The following is a 20,144-nucleotide window of genomic DNA, read 5'->3' as shown; positions in this document are numbered from 1 at the left end:
GCTTGGGCCTCGAAAACATGTTCACCTCTTCCTCATTTTCCTCACATGTGCCTTAGATTAGTCTCACACACACACACACACACACACACACACACACACACACACACACACACGAATGTCATCTATACTGAGCGGTTTGGGGTTATAGCATGACCGCTTACCCTCGGTGGTCTGTGTTGTATCCGAGCGCGAGCCACTTTCTGCTTGTTGACGATGTTCATCAACTTAACGGCGTCATTTCCCTTCACGTAAACCACCGGCCGCTTCAGAGGATCCTCTGCGACCTGGTTGAGCTGAGGAGAGGAGAGAGAAAAAGAAAAATGAACTAACACATAAACCAAATAACACTTATTCATCTAATCAAGAATCACCTTTTGTCAAAGGGTCTCTCTACTGAATTTACACATTCTGTTCCCTCATCATGAGGAGTCAGCCTATGAAAACAGTTGTATCAGGTCTTCTGTGGCATTATGGGAAATGTAGGAATCAGTGTTTTTTTCAGCTTGCCGCCATCATAGGGCAGGATGACACACCCCCCAAATACTAGTATGAGTATATGAGGCAGGTTCTGATCCGAGTACAGCTAAAACATAGTTTCATATCAGAGAACATTTACACTGACACCGATATATCTGTGAAAGGCCAATATCAGCTGGTTATATCAGTCAACTGCCAAGTCATCAGCGTATCAATGGCTGAACACTTCTATCCAATAAGCAATGGTGCTGTCAACATGCAATGTGAAGACTTAATAAACACGGGACAGAGTGCATCACCCTATGGTTAACCGGCACGCACTTGATTGACAAACACAACGTATGATGAGTTGTCACAGGTAGACAAAGTTAGGGAACGTTAGGCGAAAAGTTTGGGAACTTTAACACTAATGCACGTGAACTGTCTGAACGTAAAAGGCATGAATGAAAGAGAAAATGACCCAAGACATGGAAACTGCGGCTGCAGTTTGCCAGAGGGAGCAGTGGGGGGAAATAGTCAATGAATAATATGCTCTGGCTTTCGAGTCAGTTGACATACTCCTTTACTCCTCCTCATCCGCTGGTCGGAATCTGTAATTTGAAAAGCCCAAGGGAAATACCGAGGATATTCGCATTTCTATTTCTTCTGCTGTCGTCATGTTCCCCAGAGAAAAACTGTACGTTCTAGTTTCAAAGTATAGACTTTGAGACTTTTGATCTCTCCCTCGATTCTGGTGCAGCGCTCCCACTTTGAGAAATGACTCCCTCCAAGACTCTAGCTTTGCCTTTGACAAACAATACACCATCAAGAAGAAGACCTATAAGTCCTTTAATAAAACTTGTACTACTGTTTAAAGAAAGTTAAAATCACCACTTAACTTTTTCCCAAACAAAACAACCAAAGTGTTTCAGTCACAAGCAGCACTTGGCCTCGCATACAGTATAAACGAAGATAAAAAGAAGGTCAAGTACATTAACTTTCATAAAGCCTTTCTCCTAATTTCAGCCCCGGGACTTTAATTCTCTCAAAGCTCCTCCTCCCTGCCCCTCGGCCTTGTGGGTCCTGTCTGTGCTGATCGGGCCGCTCTGACTGGAAAAGCCTCTCGGGGGAATTTAACACAGCCGCCCAGCGATGCCTTTCATGTGGTCTCCGCGCAATCCCTTTTATCTTTCAGCTACGCGCTTTACGACCCAGCGGCAGAGAAGAGGAGGCAAGGAGGGAGGGAGGGGGGGGTTTGAGGAAAAAAAAAGAAAAACCTGCAAGTCCAGGCCTGGCGTGGCGAGGATGAATACCACAGGAGAATTCTTGCGACAAAGAAGCTCAGACGAGCAACTCGTGTATTAAACCTCTTAACAGCAAAGACACGGGAGCGAGAAAGAAGAATGTGAGTGTCTGGGCGTGTGAGACCAGAAATGCACTTTGTTCTTACTGTAGCCTGTGTGTGCCACCCCCCTCCCTCAACGTGCACTCAAAGACAGATCCGTAGTCTCAGGGGATGAGGTAATGTGCGCTACCTGTTCAATTATGAGCTCAACAGAGTTTGGTCATGGTCTAGCGAAAGCCGAACCTGGATATCCATTTTCAGTCCTCTCGGAGAGGCAGTGCACTCCTCCGAACACGAGTCGGAGAGCTCAAAGGCCCAAAATGGTTGAATGAGCAGGGCTGATCCACATGCTTTTGAACAGTACTAAAGATAGAAAGATCATTGTTTGTACAAACAGCGTGCACACACACACACACACACACACACACACACACACACACACACACACACACACACACACACACACTGTCTGAAGGGCAGGGTGTGCTGCTGAGCTTTCTTCAAAAGCAGAGCGTCTCTCGAAGACAGTTTCAGTGTCGTTGAAACAGTAGATTGTGTGTGTGTGTATGTGTGTGTGTGTGTGTGTGTGTGTGTGTGTGTGTGTGTGTGTGTGTGTTGAATGCCTGGGTGATTTTTAGGTGTGCACAAACCTGGTCGATGGCATCCGGATTCTCTGACACATCAAAGATGACGGCCGTGGCACCCCGCTGCACTGCTCTCTTCGCCTGCCAACACAGAATAGAGTTTTCATTAGCTGTGTTCAACAACGGTGCAGAGAAGTGTACGGTCACACTGACTTCAGGTGAAGCTGTCACATTCATATTCAGGCCACTAGAGGGTGTTCTCTGCCTGAGTGTGGCCTGCGCACATCATCTGGAACGAGCAAATGAGAAGGAGAGAGACAGAAAACCAACAGGCGAGAAGTAAACAAGCCTTTGATAACATTTGCAAGGATGCACATGTGGCTCATGTCTCCGTTCCTCTGAAGTCTTCATGACGTCACACCGAGCGATTCTGCACCACATTAGGCTAATAGAACGACAGTAACCCAAAACAAGTTTCACCCCTCTGTTGAGAATGAACGCATGCACGGCGCCATGTGATGCAACTCTGCACGACACGGAGCTGAATTCGAATTCCGCCGTGCAGCGCTCGGGAAGAGTTGAATAAAGTTATCACGGATTTCCGACTGCTAAAAATGTGAGCTTCTTTCATCTGAGAGCAGGGAAAGTCACAGCACAGAGGGCTTTTGAAGACTTCTGCTAAAGGCAAAAGATAAAGGAAATGCTTGGATCTGCAGAACCCCAAGTATCTCCTCGCAGAATCCAAATTGGCTTCCCATCGTCGGAACAAAAAAGAAAACGCTCCTTTATCTTAACTCCTACTTTCCCCTACAACCCGTTCTCACCCCGCTTGATTCACGGTGCCCTACTTAGACAACGTTTTGATCTCGGCACTACATGATCTAAAATAGCGCGGCTGGGATCATATCCTGGTATTATCAAGTGCCCTTGGGCTCTTGCCAGCACTCTTCATAACTGGAGGGAAGGGAGAGAGGGGGGGTTAAGATCAAAGTGACAATGTACAGTGCTGTGACTCTGCTGCGGAGTGGCTGGAGAGTGTCACCGCTCCAGCCAGCGGGCACCACTTGCAGAGGCCTCGGAGAGAGAGAGGGGAGAGTGGTATGTGCGGGGGAGGCGCGATTGCTCTTCTCACAACACATCATGTTGATTTGTGAGATGATAACACTCAACAAGTTTGTGCATCATCTTTTGCTTACAGAAGAAGCGTTTTTTTATTTTTTATTTGACCACATCACCGCTGCACCCACTTGTTAGACTATGATGAGAATATACAGAAGAACTACCCAGAAAGTCCCAGTCAGGTGTTGGTCCACCTGCAGCAGCCAGAGCAGCTTCATGGCTCCTTGGCATAGATTCAGAGAAAGTCGGAGAAACTTTACAACAAGGATGAGCAACATTCATCCAAATGTTACTCCCATAAGTGTTCATTTGGGTCTGATGACTGAGGATAACCTGACGTGTCCAAAGGTTTGTTGCACAGAACCATCTGGGAATTTGCCCTTAAAAACAGCTTGGAAGAAGTCAGGCCCTGTCAAAAAATGCTTAGATGGTTTGTCCAATCACCTGCTGTCTATCATGGGCTAATGAAACGTATGACATAGTAGGTGAGCGCTGCCAGTGGAGCCAGTTAGTAAATCAAACTCTTACTGACTCAATTTCCATCTAGAAAAGCCTTCAGTGCCGTTCTCTGCTCTCTTTATAATGAAATATTCTCTGCAGATAGTACAGCAGCATCTATGCTAACCTCTTCAGGAGCTGGTCGTCACACCTAAACCACACCGCAGCTGCTCATTGGATGCTGATTGGTCCTAACAACTGTGGTTAGACCACAAGTGCATATAGGTTGAAGCCTGGCAAGATGGTGAGATATCATTATCATATTTCTCTGACTGTTCCTGTTATTTGTCATCTGTCATAACCTCGTCACTGGTTGTAATTTGTGGTGATGGCCGGGAGCTGGATTATTTTAATTATTTATTAATCTTCCGCTTATTTCTCCACATTAATGTTTGAGTCTGTACAATGTCAAAAATGACGACAAGCACTCACCAGTCCTAGTTATAATGAAATCAAACAGGAAATGTCTGTGATGTGTGTACTTTAAAAAGACATTTATTCACTGTTATCAAGTACTTATCTTTAAACAACTACACATTTCAGCACAACATGTAACCACTGTTTCCTCTATGTCAGAGCAGTCTGTTCGACTGTTCTGAGATTTGATTTATCAAATAAATATGGATCATGAGTTTTATTTTGAAGCTTTGTTTAACTCTTTCCCCTGCAGGTCTGGCACAGATGATTCAGCCGTTTTTGCGGCTCTGTTAGTCGTTTCCTGCTGCACTAAAGCTCGAATCAAAGTGCGATCAGCATCCCTTGCAATATGATCCACTTTTGTAACCGTGACATTATTTCAGATTGCCTTTTTCCTTATTTTTCCTACTCCCTGCGTACTGGAGTCTTTAGAAAGAGGTCCAAGATTACATTTAGTGGCAGGGTTAGCTAAAGTAGGCAGGGTTAGCAACTTTACCAACCACTCTACTCAATATACATGGCAGTCTTCTCTTGTTTAAAGCAGTCTACCTCTCTAGAGAAACCAGAGGTATTTGTATTCTCCAGAATCAATAACCTTTGATAACAGAGTCAATAATGACACTAAATATAGAACAGATTGGATTTTTAGAACGAGCGTGGGCCAGCCTGGGTCTTCTTCACTGCAGGTAGGACTACTGCTGCATGGACGAGTCTCATCAGGAGGCAAACAGAACCAAAGTCACAAAAGGCCTTTAATATGAGAGGTGGCGTTCGCACCGCGCTCTGTAAATTCAACTACGAGCGTGAAACAGCAACAGGAAAATGTAAACACGCGGTGACTCTGAAGTGTTTGAGCTACATCTCAATTAGATTTCCCCTAATCATCAGATAAGATGTTTATGAATCTGGCTTTCATAGCTCATTAAAGACTAATTAACACTGCAAACCGATTTGATCTTTCCCAGCAGTGTTCGAAAAGCCTCGTCAAACACAAACATTAAAACAACGGCGGCGCTTTTAAACGCGAGCGCTCGCATCTTTCAACTCTCTCTTTCGTCCTCGCCTTCTTTACATAAACTAACAGCGCCCTTTTCTCCCTTCTTTTCACTTTTTTTTTGTAATCGGAAAAGTTCAAAAGCGAGCGGGGCAAAAATCTCACTCGGCTTTTCCCTCTCACCCAGTTTTCTCTCAGCTCCACACTGCCAGGCTCCAGCCCCCATTTAATTCAGCACAAGTCTGCTCCTTTGATGTTAGCTCTCCCAGTTAATAATTAATAGCTCTTGGTAAGACGCTTTGAGAAGAAAGAGATCTCCCTCCTAAAGAATCTCCACTCGGGCAGGCCTGCGCTGCAGTGCAGGGACTTGCCTGACGACAACAAAAATGCACCCACAGGCAAACCGGCTCTCTTGAAAAAACGTGACACATCTCCTTCCCAACATTGTAAAAAGAAAAAAATACAACCTCGGACACCAAAGGAGGGATAAATACTTCTTGCTTTGTGGCTGTTGTACTATAACTTTTCCTCCTTCTCAGGACTTTGTCATGTTGCTAAAAACTAAACTCCTCAGTGAGGAAACACCGTTTACTTCACTGACTTAAACTGGCTATAGGATTTCAAGTGGCAGAGCTCCTGTGTAAGGAGATATGGTGCAAGCTATTTGAGTTCAGTCCTCTGCTGCAAACTTTTCAAAAAAGATGAACAACCACACGCTGGGAACGAAGGCAGTTTCGTTGAGATTGAACAGGAATTTCAAGAGCGTCTGTTCATTAAGCTCGTCGGGGTGAAGTCGCTACAAGGTGACATTTTGATCTTCTCATTCACGACTGAAGAGGACTGAGACACACAGATGCCATCGTTTTTAGGAATCCAATATTTCAAGGGCGAAAGCAACGATAATGTGTCAGCTCAGAGAAATTCAATCGTTCTTTTTCTGCCAGAGCTTGACCAGTAGCAGATGATAAGATTTAAGCTCAACTATAAATGTTCAATGGTTAAGAAAAAGTACATTTACTCAAGCATTGTACATTTTTCTGCACATTTCTGAGGTTTTACATTTGAGTATTTACATTTTCTGCCACTTTGTTCTCTTTACTGCACTACATTGCCCTGACAGCTGTAGTTTTTACAGATTAAAAGGTGCAATATGTAAGAATTGTCCAGCTGTCAATTCACATTCAAAACAAACAAGCAGCAGCACGTAACGCGAGTGACCGCTAACTGTAGCTGTTGTAAGCTACTTAGCTTTATTAGCTGTGCATCTAGTGGTCCAGACTGTGAGATCGGAGCACCAGGGGAGTGTTGCTGTTTACACCACTAGCACCTACTGGACCATAACATCAAAACGTTTAATCCTTCACTTTCTATTGATAATTTTAGTTAATTTTTTAATGTTTTTCGAATAATATTCTTATATATTGCACCTTTAAGGAAAAACATTCTCACACACAAATTCATACACTGATGGCAGATGCTGCCATGCAAGGTGCCAACTGCTCATCAGGTGGTGTTCAGTATCTTGCTCAAGAACACTTGGACACACAGCTGGAGGAGCCGGGGATTTGAACCAGCGACAATTACTTCCGATTACTAGACGACCCGCTCTACCTCCTGAGCTACAGCCGCCCCCGTGCACACTGTGCACATTTAGCTGATAATACTTCTGTACTTTTACTGAAGAGGGATTTTAAATGCAAGACTTTTATTCGTATTATGTTTACCTTCTTGTTCTGGTACTTTTTTTTTCTTAAATGTGTACTTCGTCCACAACTGGAAATGAATGGGAAGAAGACAAGTGATCAAGAACTTGAAATTCAAAAAACATTTTTTAATCCTCACACCTGAAATGCGATCACCTGTTCCGATGAGATCCTCTTAACAATAACTCAAGATACAATCAAAAGTAAGAAAAAATAAAAGTAAGACACAAACAGGAAGAAGTAATCAACAACTGTCTCCCCTTGAAAGCTGCCAAAGAGTGCCCCTCTAATATTTTTCTCAAAGCTGAAACATGATCTCTGCTCCCACACGAGTGCTTGATCAGTCATCCGTGCTCGAAAATCAGCTAAACTCTCAACCTGAGCTGCGCGCCTGGGGGTGGAAGTTTCACAGGTACTTCACAACACTGCCGGTTAAACAAACTTCCCGCTGGCTCGGAGGCATGAGAATTAGGGTACAATCTTCCCTGAGTGAGCAACAACCGCAGCAGAAAGTACTGAGAACCCAGTCTAGACACAGAGGAAAATGAAAGCTATGTTTAGCATCCCTAAGTAAGCCTGCCAGCTTGTAAGATCTGAGGGAGAGAAATTTGCACTCGTGTGGAAAGAGATATTTTTCTCAGCGTAGCGCTCACTTCATCATTCACATGGACCGATGATTGTCATACTTAACCCAAAAGCACGTGCAGCTAACCAAGTGATGCATGTGTAAATACAAGCGCACATGTAGAAATATGCATGTGAGACAGAAGGTTATAATGTGCAGCCACACACCTGGATTACACCTGCAACATCTGGCTAACGCACTGGTTCCTCCATCACATCACTCCCTCTTTCTCTCCTACTTTCTTCTCCTCCGCTTCCCTCCGTTCCCTTTCCTCCTCTCCATGCTTTCCTTTCCCTCTGTCTCTCTCCGCACTGCTATAATTAAGGCAATTAAGTCTTCAGAAGACTCTCCACTGCTATTATGCTGTAATTTCATGTTGCCTCCTGGCTTTACGGTTTATTAAAAGATAAAGGCATACTTTTCTCCCATGGATTTTCTTATATGTGGTCGCCCCCCCTTTTTTTTTCCTCTCCTTCCTCGCTCCCTCTCAGAGCAGGCATGTGAGCCAAGACATTATTTACATTCAACCAAAATAAAATCCAAGTTTTTTCAACGTGGCTATGCATCATCTGATTGGACGCTTCGTGCAGCCCGGAGAGAGAAATGAAAACTATGTCTGAGGCACCTCTTCCTCATTTATTCTCCTATACACGCTGTACTTTCTGCACATGAAGTCATTTGTATTATCTTGACATTTTCATTACAACAGGATTTAGTCATTTCCCCTGTTCACGAGGCACATTACTCACCATCTTCCTGATCGCCTACTGTTTGATGTTAACACCTCGCCGGCCGTCCGCTAATCTGTCATAGCATCTTATTCTCTTTGCAGATACGTAATCGATTTGGCTGCGTGACATGTAATCAGTAATCAGTTTGACACCCTCGCCCTGCTTGAGATGCTGTGTCACAACAACGCCACATGAGGACTTTCCTGTTTCCACAGACTAGAACTTCAGCAATTATCCATTAATTGTCAACTATTACATTAAACAATGACTATTTTAAAGGGCACTATGTAGTGTAACCTATGTGTTGTCCCTAAGCTCTTCTCAGAAGAAATAAGGTCCCCAGAACACTGTTTGAAGCTAGAAAGGTGGCAGGGTCCGCCAAATATAAACAAAGTAAAACAGTATGGAAACGGTGCTCGACATTTTTCATTATTTTCTGACATTTTCTAGATCAAAAATTGGTTGAGAACCGAGAATCGAGAAAATCGTCGTTAGTTGCAGCCCTACCACAAAGACATAAACACTATCCTGAGACCACTTGCAAGGGCACAATACGAACTCTGTTAAACCTTGTTGAGCTTCATCCTGCCAATAACTTGTATCCATTAATCCCCTTTCACTCGTTTCAAGGTTCTGAATGAGTCTCACTCCAAAACTGCAGATTAAAAAGTGGTAAAAATAAATGCAAACATTCCCTGGTGACTGTGTGCTTTTGAACTCTCCCATATTCCTGTTTAATATTAATTTGTATGCGGTTAAGCTCCCGGCTAGAGCACGTTACATGTGTCCAGAGGACATCTGACGCACCATTTCTCGAGCTGTATAAAAAATGTTTACGGAGCACATAAAAATCCACTTGTGTGTCACACCGGCAGAGGACAGGGGGCCGGCGAGCCTCCTCGAGCTCCTCTCCAATGGGCCGACTTCGCATAAACGGACAGTTTACCTAACATAAACACGCGGGGGAAAGAATCACTTGAAGCTCTCAGCATGCTCAGTGACTGCCATTAATATCAGACTGCAGATGAGAGGTTAGGTCAGGAAGTGAAGGCAGACGTGTTTATCAAATGTCTTCAAGTAAGGGTGCTGATCCAAGATCGGTTTAAGAGATAGAATTGTTCAATGAGGTGATAGTCTTAAGTTATTTTGTAGCAGTTGATTTTTGACCACTAGTGGGCAGAGAAACATCAAAACATACCAACAGACACACAGTCATCACACATCACTATCAAAAGGACTGTGAGGTTGTCTATTAGCCATCATTTGGAGTAGTAAGTAGTGTTACTCCCACAAATAACGAAGACTGGAGCCAGCCATTTCAGAGGTGGTTACAGTAAGAGCAGCTGAGAATTAAATGATGGAAACGTGTGGGCCCTAAGCTGAAAACAATGAGCCAAATATAGCTAAAAAGTGAGCACAGCTCAAACTGACAAGATCTGCCTCTGATAACAGCTGCATGTAGGAAGCAGGCGGCATAATGACAGAAATACGGTTCTGTTCTCCGATTCAATGTGCCGCTGCGCCGCCTGTGGCAATCATGTCATCATTTACTTTGTTGTGTTTTTCAACCAACTGCAAATGCACGGAGCAGCTCTGAATGAATATACAAGTACTTGTCCTGAAGTAGCAAGGAGGACAGCATTGACAGCTGTCCTCGTAACATGTGTTAAATAAAAATGGTGCACGGAGTGTAAGCCACAGGTGTGAATGTTAAACCAGCTGTGAGGTCGGAAGCACATATGGACATAAGCCTACAAACACACATGGTTACGGTCTCTGTTACATACTACCAAAAGGACGGGGTACAGAATATCAATACCATGTTTAGATAAAAAAAAAAAAAAAAATCTGGTCAGAACCAAAATGTTTAACATTTGACACGTTTGACTTACTTTAGCAGAAAGACGTCTTTGTTTTTCTCAGGCATTGATAATAAGTGTAGTTCTGCTGTCTGTGGTGTGTTCACAGGTAGGACTATAGGTTAGGGGGTTGGCTCAGTATGATGAAACAGAGGGGTTTGTGGGTAAACTGTATCTCAGTCCAGGAAGACAGAGACAGAAAGAGAGATTTGGGGCGGATGTAATGACCTCATGATGAGACAAAGACAAGGCCCGCCCCAGGTACACTGATCCCCGACCCTGCCTCTGTACTGTACATCATGTACATGACCATGACACACACACACACAGACACACACACACACACACACACACACACACACACAGACACACACACACACAGACACACACACACACTATGTAATGAATATCTACCCTGTCACCATCCCTGAGGGAAAATCAGCTCCCATGGGTGAAGTCTTATCTTTCCACTGGTTTAAATCCCCAAATGTGAGACAGTTGTGGAATAAACACAAGAAAAAGACCAGATACTCATAACTAGGTCTATTTCCTTTGGAGGGAGATGTGTTTCAGCAAGAGGCCATCTTCAGGGTCGGTGTGAAAAGCTTTTTTAAAAAAGGTGGTAATGTCAGCTTTGGAGAAAAGAGAGCGTTCTCTGGGGGACAAAAACAACACATCACAGAAGGAGCCTGCGGTTGTCTCACAGTGATGCCTCTGCCATCATCCAGCTAAGTTCTCCGAGTCAACGTCTCTTAAAGATAAAACTCTGAAAACCACCCTCCTTCTAGGATTGTTCTTTTCCTCTTCTTCACCTCGTCTTTCCCAACCAGTAATCCCCCACCGCCCTTTCTGTCTTTGCCTCAGCGCACAATGTGGGGTGGCCATTCACCCACCCATTGCATAACCAGAATTATACAAGTGAATTGTGCTATCAAAGTGTGTGTGTGTGTGTGTGTGTGTGTGTGTGTGTGTGTGTGTGTGTGTGCGTGAGGGGGCACCTCTGAGGGGGCCTGCCAGTGAAACTTGGCAAAGAGCCGACCCCATTAAAGAGTCGAGAGAGTGAGAGTGAGTGAGTGAGTGAGTGAGTGAGTGAGGTGTACTGGGGAGCACTCCCCCCCCTTTAATCATAAGACCCATATATAGGTTTTCTCATTCATTCTCACTTTAATCTTCTTCCGGTAATCCTGACCTCAATATTTACTGCAAACCTCTGCAAACATGCAGAAAGATCTTAAACTGCAAACTCATGGTGCGTATAGTCCATTACTGATCAATGTTCACTTATTAGGCTGGTTATCAAGCCTCACATCTTGTTTTTAGTACCAACCACAATGTGTCCTTAGAGCGAGTATTGTAATCTGTCAAGTACCTCAAGCTGCCGCTGAATATCTGGTCAGATGCAAACTCTTCTTTACATATTCTTTGATGAGATTGTTTCTTACTCAATTCACATTCCTCACAAGATATCAACTTGTGAGCACTTTGGCTTGTTGTGTTAAAGGTGCAATACGTGAAGCTCCAAGCGTTCCAAAGCTCCTGTGCTAGCAGTGTAAACACCAGCACTAACAACAGCTACAGTAATGGATGTAAAAACAAAATACAGTTAGCAGCAGTTAGCAGTTACTCTGTTGATACGCTGCCCCTATTTGTTGGGAGTATGAATTTGGCAGGTGGTCAATTCCTACGTATTGCACCTTTAAGTAGTATTGAGAAAAAAGCACGGCACACTGAAAACGATATATAGTGTAGATTAAGTACAGCTGCCATGTTTTGACAGGTTTTGTGATGATAATGGTCCATCTATAGAGGCGGCGCCTGGTTCGGAAGGAAACGTTCTATTGATTTTTTTATCCAGAGAAAAAGTTACCTGACAAAGCTGGAGCTTCTCCTGTTAAATCATCAGTCTGAATTATTAACAACTGTGTTAAAATATATATGTTTCATTGATCAAAACTAAAAAAGGTACATGTTCTGTGTTTCTATGTTGGGCAACATCAGCAATATTGCTGAAAGAAAAAAATTGAAATTAATCAACCAGCAGCGCCTCAAACAACTCCACAGACTCCACCTGATCCAACCCAGGTGTTGAGCCCTGAGTTTACATGAACACATCAAATCGTTAACGATGTTTCCAACACAAAACTTTGCGATGTCAGTCACATACCAAATGATGGGATGCAATCAAATACTTAAATCCTTAGAAACTCGTCAATCTAAATACAGCAATATGATAAATACAATAAATCCATTGATTCTGGTGTGCAGGTTTTCTTGATACAGATTTTGCCTTCTTGTCAATGAGCCTGATACAATATTGGGACTATTTTTGTTTGGTAGCAAAACATGTTTAATATTTCTTGAAGCCGGTAGCAATACTAAAGCCCCACTCTGTTACTGTTTCACATTTCAAACAGTATCTTTTTAAAGGGAGATATGGAGGAAAAAGTAGAGATTGAAACAGCCAAATGCTGTTTGTGTCTATAAATCAGACTACCTAAACTTTGTTTAACCAATAGTTTGTGTTTGAAATACAAATATCCTTTCTCTAAGATAAATCATGTGTTACTTGAGCTAATTACTCACAGGAACGAAAGAGAAAATCACCTGCTCTTGCAGAACCGTGAACACAACTTAACTCTACACTTTTTTTGGTACGAAATAAACAGAATGTTTTCTTCATCGGGTTACATAACAAAGAGAAAATTGTTCTCAAACATCTAAATGCTTGTCATCATGTGGCCACGAAGAAGGATTTCAGAGGAAACGCTGTGGTTTTTATGAACTAACAGACTGTTTTATAACGTTAAACAAGCCCTGAATTGAATCTGTCCGTCCTTTCAACCTTCTTTATCATCCCAGCACACATATATTTTGGTGATAAAATAAACCGCAGGACAATACGCAATAAACACGACAATTTTGTATGCTGTGAAGATTAAATGATGGATAGAGGCTCACAGTTCTTGCGAAATACTGAGCATTTTAAACCGGCTTTCTTTCTAAATATACATGTTTGTCTTGCTTGTTGTGCACCACAGGCAGCCTTTCCTGTGTCTCTCCCCGGTCAGATGTCTTGTGGCGTCAGGCGCGCACACGCTCACACAAACATGAGCATGGAGGCAAGCGCACGGACTCAGACCGCTGCTTATCAAGAATCCTTTTAGTCTTCTGTCCTCCTGCTGCCCATTGCTCTACCCTGCTGAGACCAAACGCTGGGGTTGGAGGAATGGACAACCGCTAATTAAATTTCCTCCACTTTTCCTCTCTGTCCCTCCCTTGTTGTTTTCTTACCGGTTTTGGGCTCTGGTCCTTTGTGATTCACAGGAAAATAAACAAGCTTCCTGACGAGGGACAAGAATACTACTTTTTAAGTGCTTCTTCTCCTCCGAGTGTCTAAACAGGAGTTGTTTGGACGAAAGTGACGGGAAGTGTTGGTTAGAAATGATTAGCGATCTGTGGAAAAGTTTGACGGAGGAAAACATTAAATCAATTAGATTATCTGTAGTGATTAGGCGCACTGTCAGTCAAAAAGTCCTTGATGTTTTCTCAGTGAATATTTAAGTTTTAAGTTATGAAACGCAAACGCAAGCATGTCTCATTTTTTGATCAACGAGGTAGGAGATAACTCGCGATAAGAAGAATTATATCTGAAGTTTTGACATTAGGTTTTTTGCTTCTCAGCTCTCACAGGAGCACCTGAGGGCGGAGGAAACTTTTCCTGGTATTGAAAATTCTGAATTACCATATTTTTCATGAGATGAGAGCTGTCAGACGAAGGGAGGGAAGACGAAGTTGGAAGCAAGTAAAGACAAGTGAAATGCTGGATTTTTATGCTTGCCTGCTGCAAGTCTCCTGGCACATAATATGTCAAATGTTAAGTGTTTTTCTTCTACTTTCGAGGATACAGACGACTTTTCCCAGCACTTGGATTTGAACAGTGGGTCAGATGGGTTTAAGTGATGGGGCAGTTTGAGAGTGCATTAAACAGAGGCCGTCTTATTCTGAATCCTACAATATAATTTATTTTTTTTATATTTTACTGTGAGTTTCCTTTTGTACTGTGGCTTTTATATCATGCATAACCTTAAAAGGTGCAATATGTAAGAATCTTAGTTTAAAACATCTAAAATGATCAACATATTGTGGAGAAACAACAATCCTGATGTCGTGTCAATGTCTACTGTGTTGCAGAGAAGTGTATTCAAGTTAGCATGCTAACCACGTAGCCCTGGCCCATCCTGTTTCATAATACCACTCTGAGCTCCCGGTCTGGACCACTAGCTGCATGGCTAACTGAGCCAACTAGCTAAAGGCATGTACAGTTAGCAGTTACTCTGGTGATGTGCTGCCTCCTATTTGTTTACAGGTGGCCAATTACATATCGCACCTTGAATCTATCAGTATTTTTTCATTTTCGTATCAGCAAAGAACCACTTTGACATTTGTCATTTCAAGCAGAGTCATTCAATCAATGGTGTTTTCGAAGAATACTCCTGTAGGCTGCATTCAGGCCAAATAACGCACTGCATCGATTAACACGGGGTTCTGCAGCGGTTGACTATTTCTCCTCCCGGGATGGTGTGCAGCCTCTTGGCAGCATGATGTTGTTTGTGGCACAAAGCATTAAAGAAGCTCAGAGCACTTTGGTGGATCTCTGTTTGTGCATGTGTCTTTTTTTTGCCAATATGACAGCCTGTTTCACCCTGACACCTTCAGGTCATGTCAATCAGCCTTTATAGGAGAACATGAACATCTGTCATGAGTATTATACTTTATAGTGTCATTTTATATGTTAAGTGTCAAAGGATTGATCAACAGTAGTGTCTACCAGCTGGTCTGCATGCAGGATTATGTGATAGGCCACCGCAGCGTGACATCAGGTTGCGTTTCTTTCAAAAGATCCGTTTCATTTTTTCGCAGCAGGACTTCTGTAGTCTTCACCACAGTAATTTAATTCTTTTGGGTGGTGATACAGCCTTGTTCAACACCAAAATGATAAAGTGAAGCTTGCCAACAGCTAACACTACATCTTTTCTACACAGGCTGTGTCGTGAAAGCAGTGCGTTAGCTGAGCTGCGTCTCCACAGGATGCATTCAGGCACAATATTAAGTGTAGGTCACAGGCACTTTTGCAGCGCTAAGAGCGCAACAATCACTTAGGTTGATTGTGTAAAATGGAGGAAGTATACTTAAAGGTACATGTAATAATATGCTTCAGGTGTATCGCCTCAATTAAATGAAGCCGTTACACAAATATGTTGACCGTAGAAAGGTAACTAGAAAGTACAGCTGAACGTCTCCTGTGAAGAAAGCGGTAAGCGCTTGCTTAAGGAGACTTACAATCTCATGCACATGCATGCTGATGAACATTACTGCACCTACAGAAACTTTCACAGTTAAACTTAGTTAAGGGTCAGTTGGCTTTTCTGAATCTGCAATGAATTACTACGAAACAGAACAGCAACATATCTGTGCTTCACTTTACCCAGGATGCTATAGTCTGAACAGACTTTAATCCAAATGTAGTGATTTCAGTCGAGCTCACTTCTCTCCTTCCCCTTAATTCGTCTGCAGTCATACGGTTTCTCTCTAATCTCTCTCTGCCTTGAAGCTGCTTTAGGAGACCAAGTCCCTGCTTGCATGAAAGAGAAGTTGCAGTTGCTTCTCTTTCTTGTAATACTCTCTCCTGCTGCTGGTGGAGGGGTGTTGCTGCTGCCTGCTGTCTTCTTTCCCTGGGCAAACAAGGCAGAGCAGGTCGGGACTCGGCCCCATAACCCCCATTTTGCCTCTTTTCTCGCTGTACCTCTCGTCTCCCTCTGCGCAGTGGGCCGGCAGAGGAGACTGACTTAACCTCTGGTTGTTTGTCATTTCAGCACATGAACATGTAAAAGAAAGTGCTGAAGGAGAAGCTGACTGGGTCTGTAATTTCGTTGCAAAGAGGTGGAGCTTTCGTCAGGCTGTCACTCTGATGGTATCCATCACTGTCAACGTTGAAATATAGAGAGCAAACGCTTTGATGACAGAATGAAGAAGGAGTTGTGTTGTGAGAAAAGGTACATACTGCATCCACTGACTTTATACAACCTTTTTACATATGTAGACTTTCCACGACCTGTCTCTGCCTCTGAAGGCCTCTTAAGAGCTTTAAAATAAAACAGTCTATGAAGAATAATCATGTTTTTTCTAGGTTGAACTGCTCACAAAAAAGCAAAAATAGCCATCAAGAGTCCATCTCTTCACCAAACGCAGCGAGCACCTTTTTATTTTTGTTGTGTCCCAATAAAGATAACGTGGAAGCAGGAAATGTCCATGGCTGTAAAAAGGATTTGAGCAACGCATGGCAGCGAGATGGTGCAATATCCAGGTGTGTTTATCTCATTCAGCTTCGACTCCAATATAACAGCTCATTGTTGTCTTATCTCAGCAAGTCATCCGTCAATTATAGTATCTGTGGCTGTCTGATTCGTCAACAACTCCAGGTAACAAAGTAGTATCCTTAAGTACACTTTTGAGGTACTGTACCTCTACTTTACTGCATTTCAGAGGGAGATATTCTACTTTATATGCCCCTACATTAAAGGGCACTATGTAGTTTTGGAGACTATTTATTTCCATAACTGAATAAACAAGCTGTTCTCAGAGGACTGTTTGAAACTAGACAGGTGGCAGGGTCTGCCAAATATAAACAAAGTAAAAATGTTATTGTTTATTTGTTTTTTTCAGTCATGAAAACAAACACAATTGTTTATTTAGTTTGTAATAAAGAGATCATTCTTTTCTGATTAAAATGCCTTCCCCCAAATTACATAGTGCACTTTTAAGCATTAAATATTCAATGAATGTCAAGAATTTGAACAAACTTCGCTTCAACTAAAATTTACCCAAAGACGACTGCAATCCAGATGTCTGATCTAAATTTTATTGTTACATTGGCCTCCAATAAACAATGCTAATGTCACTTCCAGTTTCTGCCAGGTGCACTGCCATTCTTCATCTTCTCTCCTTCTCCAGGTTTCCCTTTCCCTTCTTCCATTACCTCACTGTCTCAGAGCATGGGCAGCTCCAGTGTCGCCCTTACACACACACGCACGCACGCACGGACACACACACCACTTTTCCTCCATCTCCTCGTGCTGGGCCCAACCTTGCCTCCCTGGCGAAGCATGAAAGAAAGTTTAAACCACATGAGCAGGATGACATTTTCACCCCCGCTAACCCTCCAGCAGAGGAATCATCTGTAGTGGGAAGAGGCATCAGATTAGCTGTGTGGGGACCAGGGGGCTTCAGTTTCCAGCTTCCGTGCCAGGCTGTGGTCCCGAGCCTTAAAGACAACAAGGCTCTGACATACACAGCGGGGCGCGGGGCACGAGGATTCTCACGCACACGGGCGCATTCCCCTACAAAGCAACAGGCTTAGACGGAGATGAAGAGAGAAAAGGCAGGGCTTTGGTTGACGTGGGTGGATGTCTGGTCCTATCTTTTCTAAGATTTACTTTTTCCACGGCACATCGTTTGATCCAGCGCCGCCCCGTCTTCTCTGGGTGCCGTTTGACAGACAGGGGAGCTTTGCTTGTGGCTGGCGTCTGACTTTCAAATACCAGTTGTGATTAAGAGCAAAAATCAATGCGAGGGCTGGTGGAAAAATAAAAAGAAACAACTCCAACTCAGTGGTGCTAAGTGCGCTTTCTTCTCTTTCCACTCCTCTCTTCTTCGCCCTCTGTCCTCATTTTCTTCCCTCACCCTTTCACTCTCCCTCCATCTCTCTCTCATCTTAAGTCCCCGGGGCTCCTTTCTTCTCTCTTTAAATAGGGGCCTGAGCTGTGAAGTCTAATAATGGTCATTTGGCCTCCCATTGAAAGCTGGGTAATTCGGCCCAGGGACGGCTCACTTTGAGCCACATGACACAAGGAGCTTCCCAGTGACCATGGAAACGAGCGCAGTGGGATCCCGGGCGCCTCCAAGCGCCGTGAAACGTGGTGAAGCGGTGATTTAAGAGAGGGACTGTTTTTTCGGGAGGGGAGGGAGGGATAGACGGAGGAAGGTGGGTGAGGGTTCCAACACAGCCTGACGGTGAGGGGGTTGAGAGAGGGAGAGAGAGACAGACAGACAGAGAGAGAGAGGCCCCTGCCTGGTCACAGTGGAAACCTCTCCCGACACCCCGCCAGGAAGAGCGGCCAAGATAATATCAGCAAGTTGAGGCGTACACAAACATGAAAGGAGAGCCCAAGAGGCAGGCCCCTGAGTGCTCAGTGCTTCACAAGCTTTTTTCTCCCTTTTTTCTTCTCTCCCCGCTGCTCCTCCTCCTCTCTTTTGCAGTTTCTCTTTCTATCCCTTCCTCCATGCTGCGGTGTTTCAAAGTGTTTGTTCAGGGTGTTTGGGGCAAGGGGCAGGTGGAGAGGAAGCTAAAGACTTAGCTTGTTCATTTTACCCCTTTACACAGCAAGGGCTGCTTAAGTTTGTGTCGGCGCTGTAACTTCTTTTTTCTTGATTTGATTCCAAGGGCTAATGGAGACGTGAATGCAATTAATATTTGGTACTTAGAGCGCTTTATTGATTGTGTGGATGACATTTAAATGTGAAACCCTGTGAGAGCCCAGAGTGCCTAAAACTTTTCAGTGTTTTTGTGGTCGGGCTGCAACTATTGATTATTTTCACTGATGATTAATCCTTCGATTGTTGTCTCGATTAAAGGCAGGGAAGGCGATTCTGGCAAAAATAGTGGATTGTTGAGTCTCATTCTCTGGTCCACAAATACCAACGCTTTGGGTCAGAATCTGGCCCGAAGTTCCAACCCAAAGTGACTATCTTTATCCAGAGTTTTCTTCCCTACCTTTAATCAATTAGTTGTTTGGTCTAAAATGTCAAAATACTGTGAAAATTGTGTATCCCAAAGCCCATGGTGACGGCCCCAAATTGTCCACAACCCAAAGTTTATTGTCATAGAAGAGAGAAGGAACTAAAAATATTCACATTTAAAAAACTAAAATCAGAGAATTTTGACTCACTTAAACCAATTAATCGATTAATCAGTGAAAACTCTACTTGCTTTTTCTGAGAAGTTCATGAAGTTGCTACAACATTAGTCTCCATTATACTAAACGTTTAAAGCTGTCGATGGTAGCTGCCTTCCTTTAAACAACCCAACATTGACTTTCATTTTGCCGCACTCAACTGAAAGTAAGCCCCATCATTTCTAGCACGAGCACGGGGGAAAAGTGTCTTATCAATATCTTGCATCTTCTTGGCTCTGTTATGAAAAGATTTCTTTTGAAAACTCAAGCTTCATCTGCATCGAACAAAAGCCGCCATTGTAAATCGATCACTGCTGTGGCTTCACTGCAATTTTACAAAACATTCTGGAGACTGCGGAGTGTAAAACTACAGCAATTTTCTTTCTGCTATCAAGCCTCTCTTCTTCACTAAGGTCTTTGTAGTGAGAGAAGAAAAAAAAGCATGAAAAATATAAAAAAGAGTGAGAAGAGAGTGATGAGGGAGATAGGGTGAGTCATACAGCCGTGTGCATCAAAACACAAGCTGATCTGCCAGCCTTCTAGTTCTTCCTATCCAGTCTGATAAACAGTGGATGAGCTAATGCCGCCCACATACACATGCACATGAACAGATACACCCACTGATCAGACAGTATTCCTCTGCATGAAGGCCAACGTGCTGTACTAGAAGTGGTCTGAGAACAAGGCCAAAATGCAGCCAGTTCAATCCAGCATCGCAGCGTCTTTACAACAAGCCCTGTGGCTTGACACCCTACTGGCATTGCCGTGGCCTCGAGACGACCTCCAGCACACACCTGAGTGT

At 43.5% G+C, this 20,144-nt stretch overlaps 1 protein-coding gene across 2 annotated transcripts in view; it reads right to left on the bottom strand.

The window, feature by feature from the left end:
* Window positions 1-20,144, bottom strand: part of znrf3 (zinc and ring finger 3) — a 70,635-nt gene that overhangs the window by 9,141 nt on the left and 41,350 nt on the right. For both annotated transcript variants that reach the window (XM_084358788.1, XM_084358789.1), the window contains exons 3-4: window positions 2,452-2,526; window positions 162-293 (exon numbers count right to left, since the gene is read on the bottom strand). In XM_084358788.1, coding sequence (XP_084214914.1) covers window positions 162-293; window positions 2,452-2,526 — 207 coding nt within the window. The remainder of the gene's footprint in view (window positions 1-161; window positions 294-2,451; window positions 2,527-20,144) is intronic.

This window comes from Pagrus pagrus (genome assembly GCF_965226575.1).
Source record: "Pagrus pagrus genome assembly, chromosome: 8".
NCBI classification, from domain to species: domain Eukaryota; kingdom Metazoa; phylum Chordata; class Actinopteri; order Spariformes; family Sparidae; genus Pagrus; species Pagrus pagrus.
Note: the sequence above shows the minus strand (reverse complement) of the source record. Positions and strands in the feature narration are given on the sequence as shown.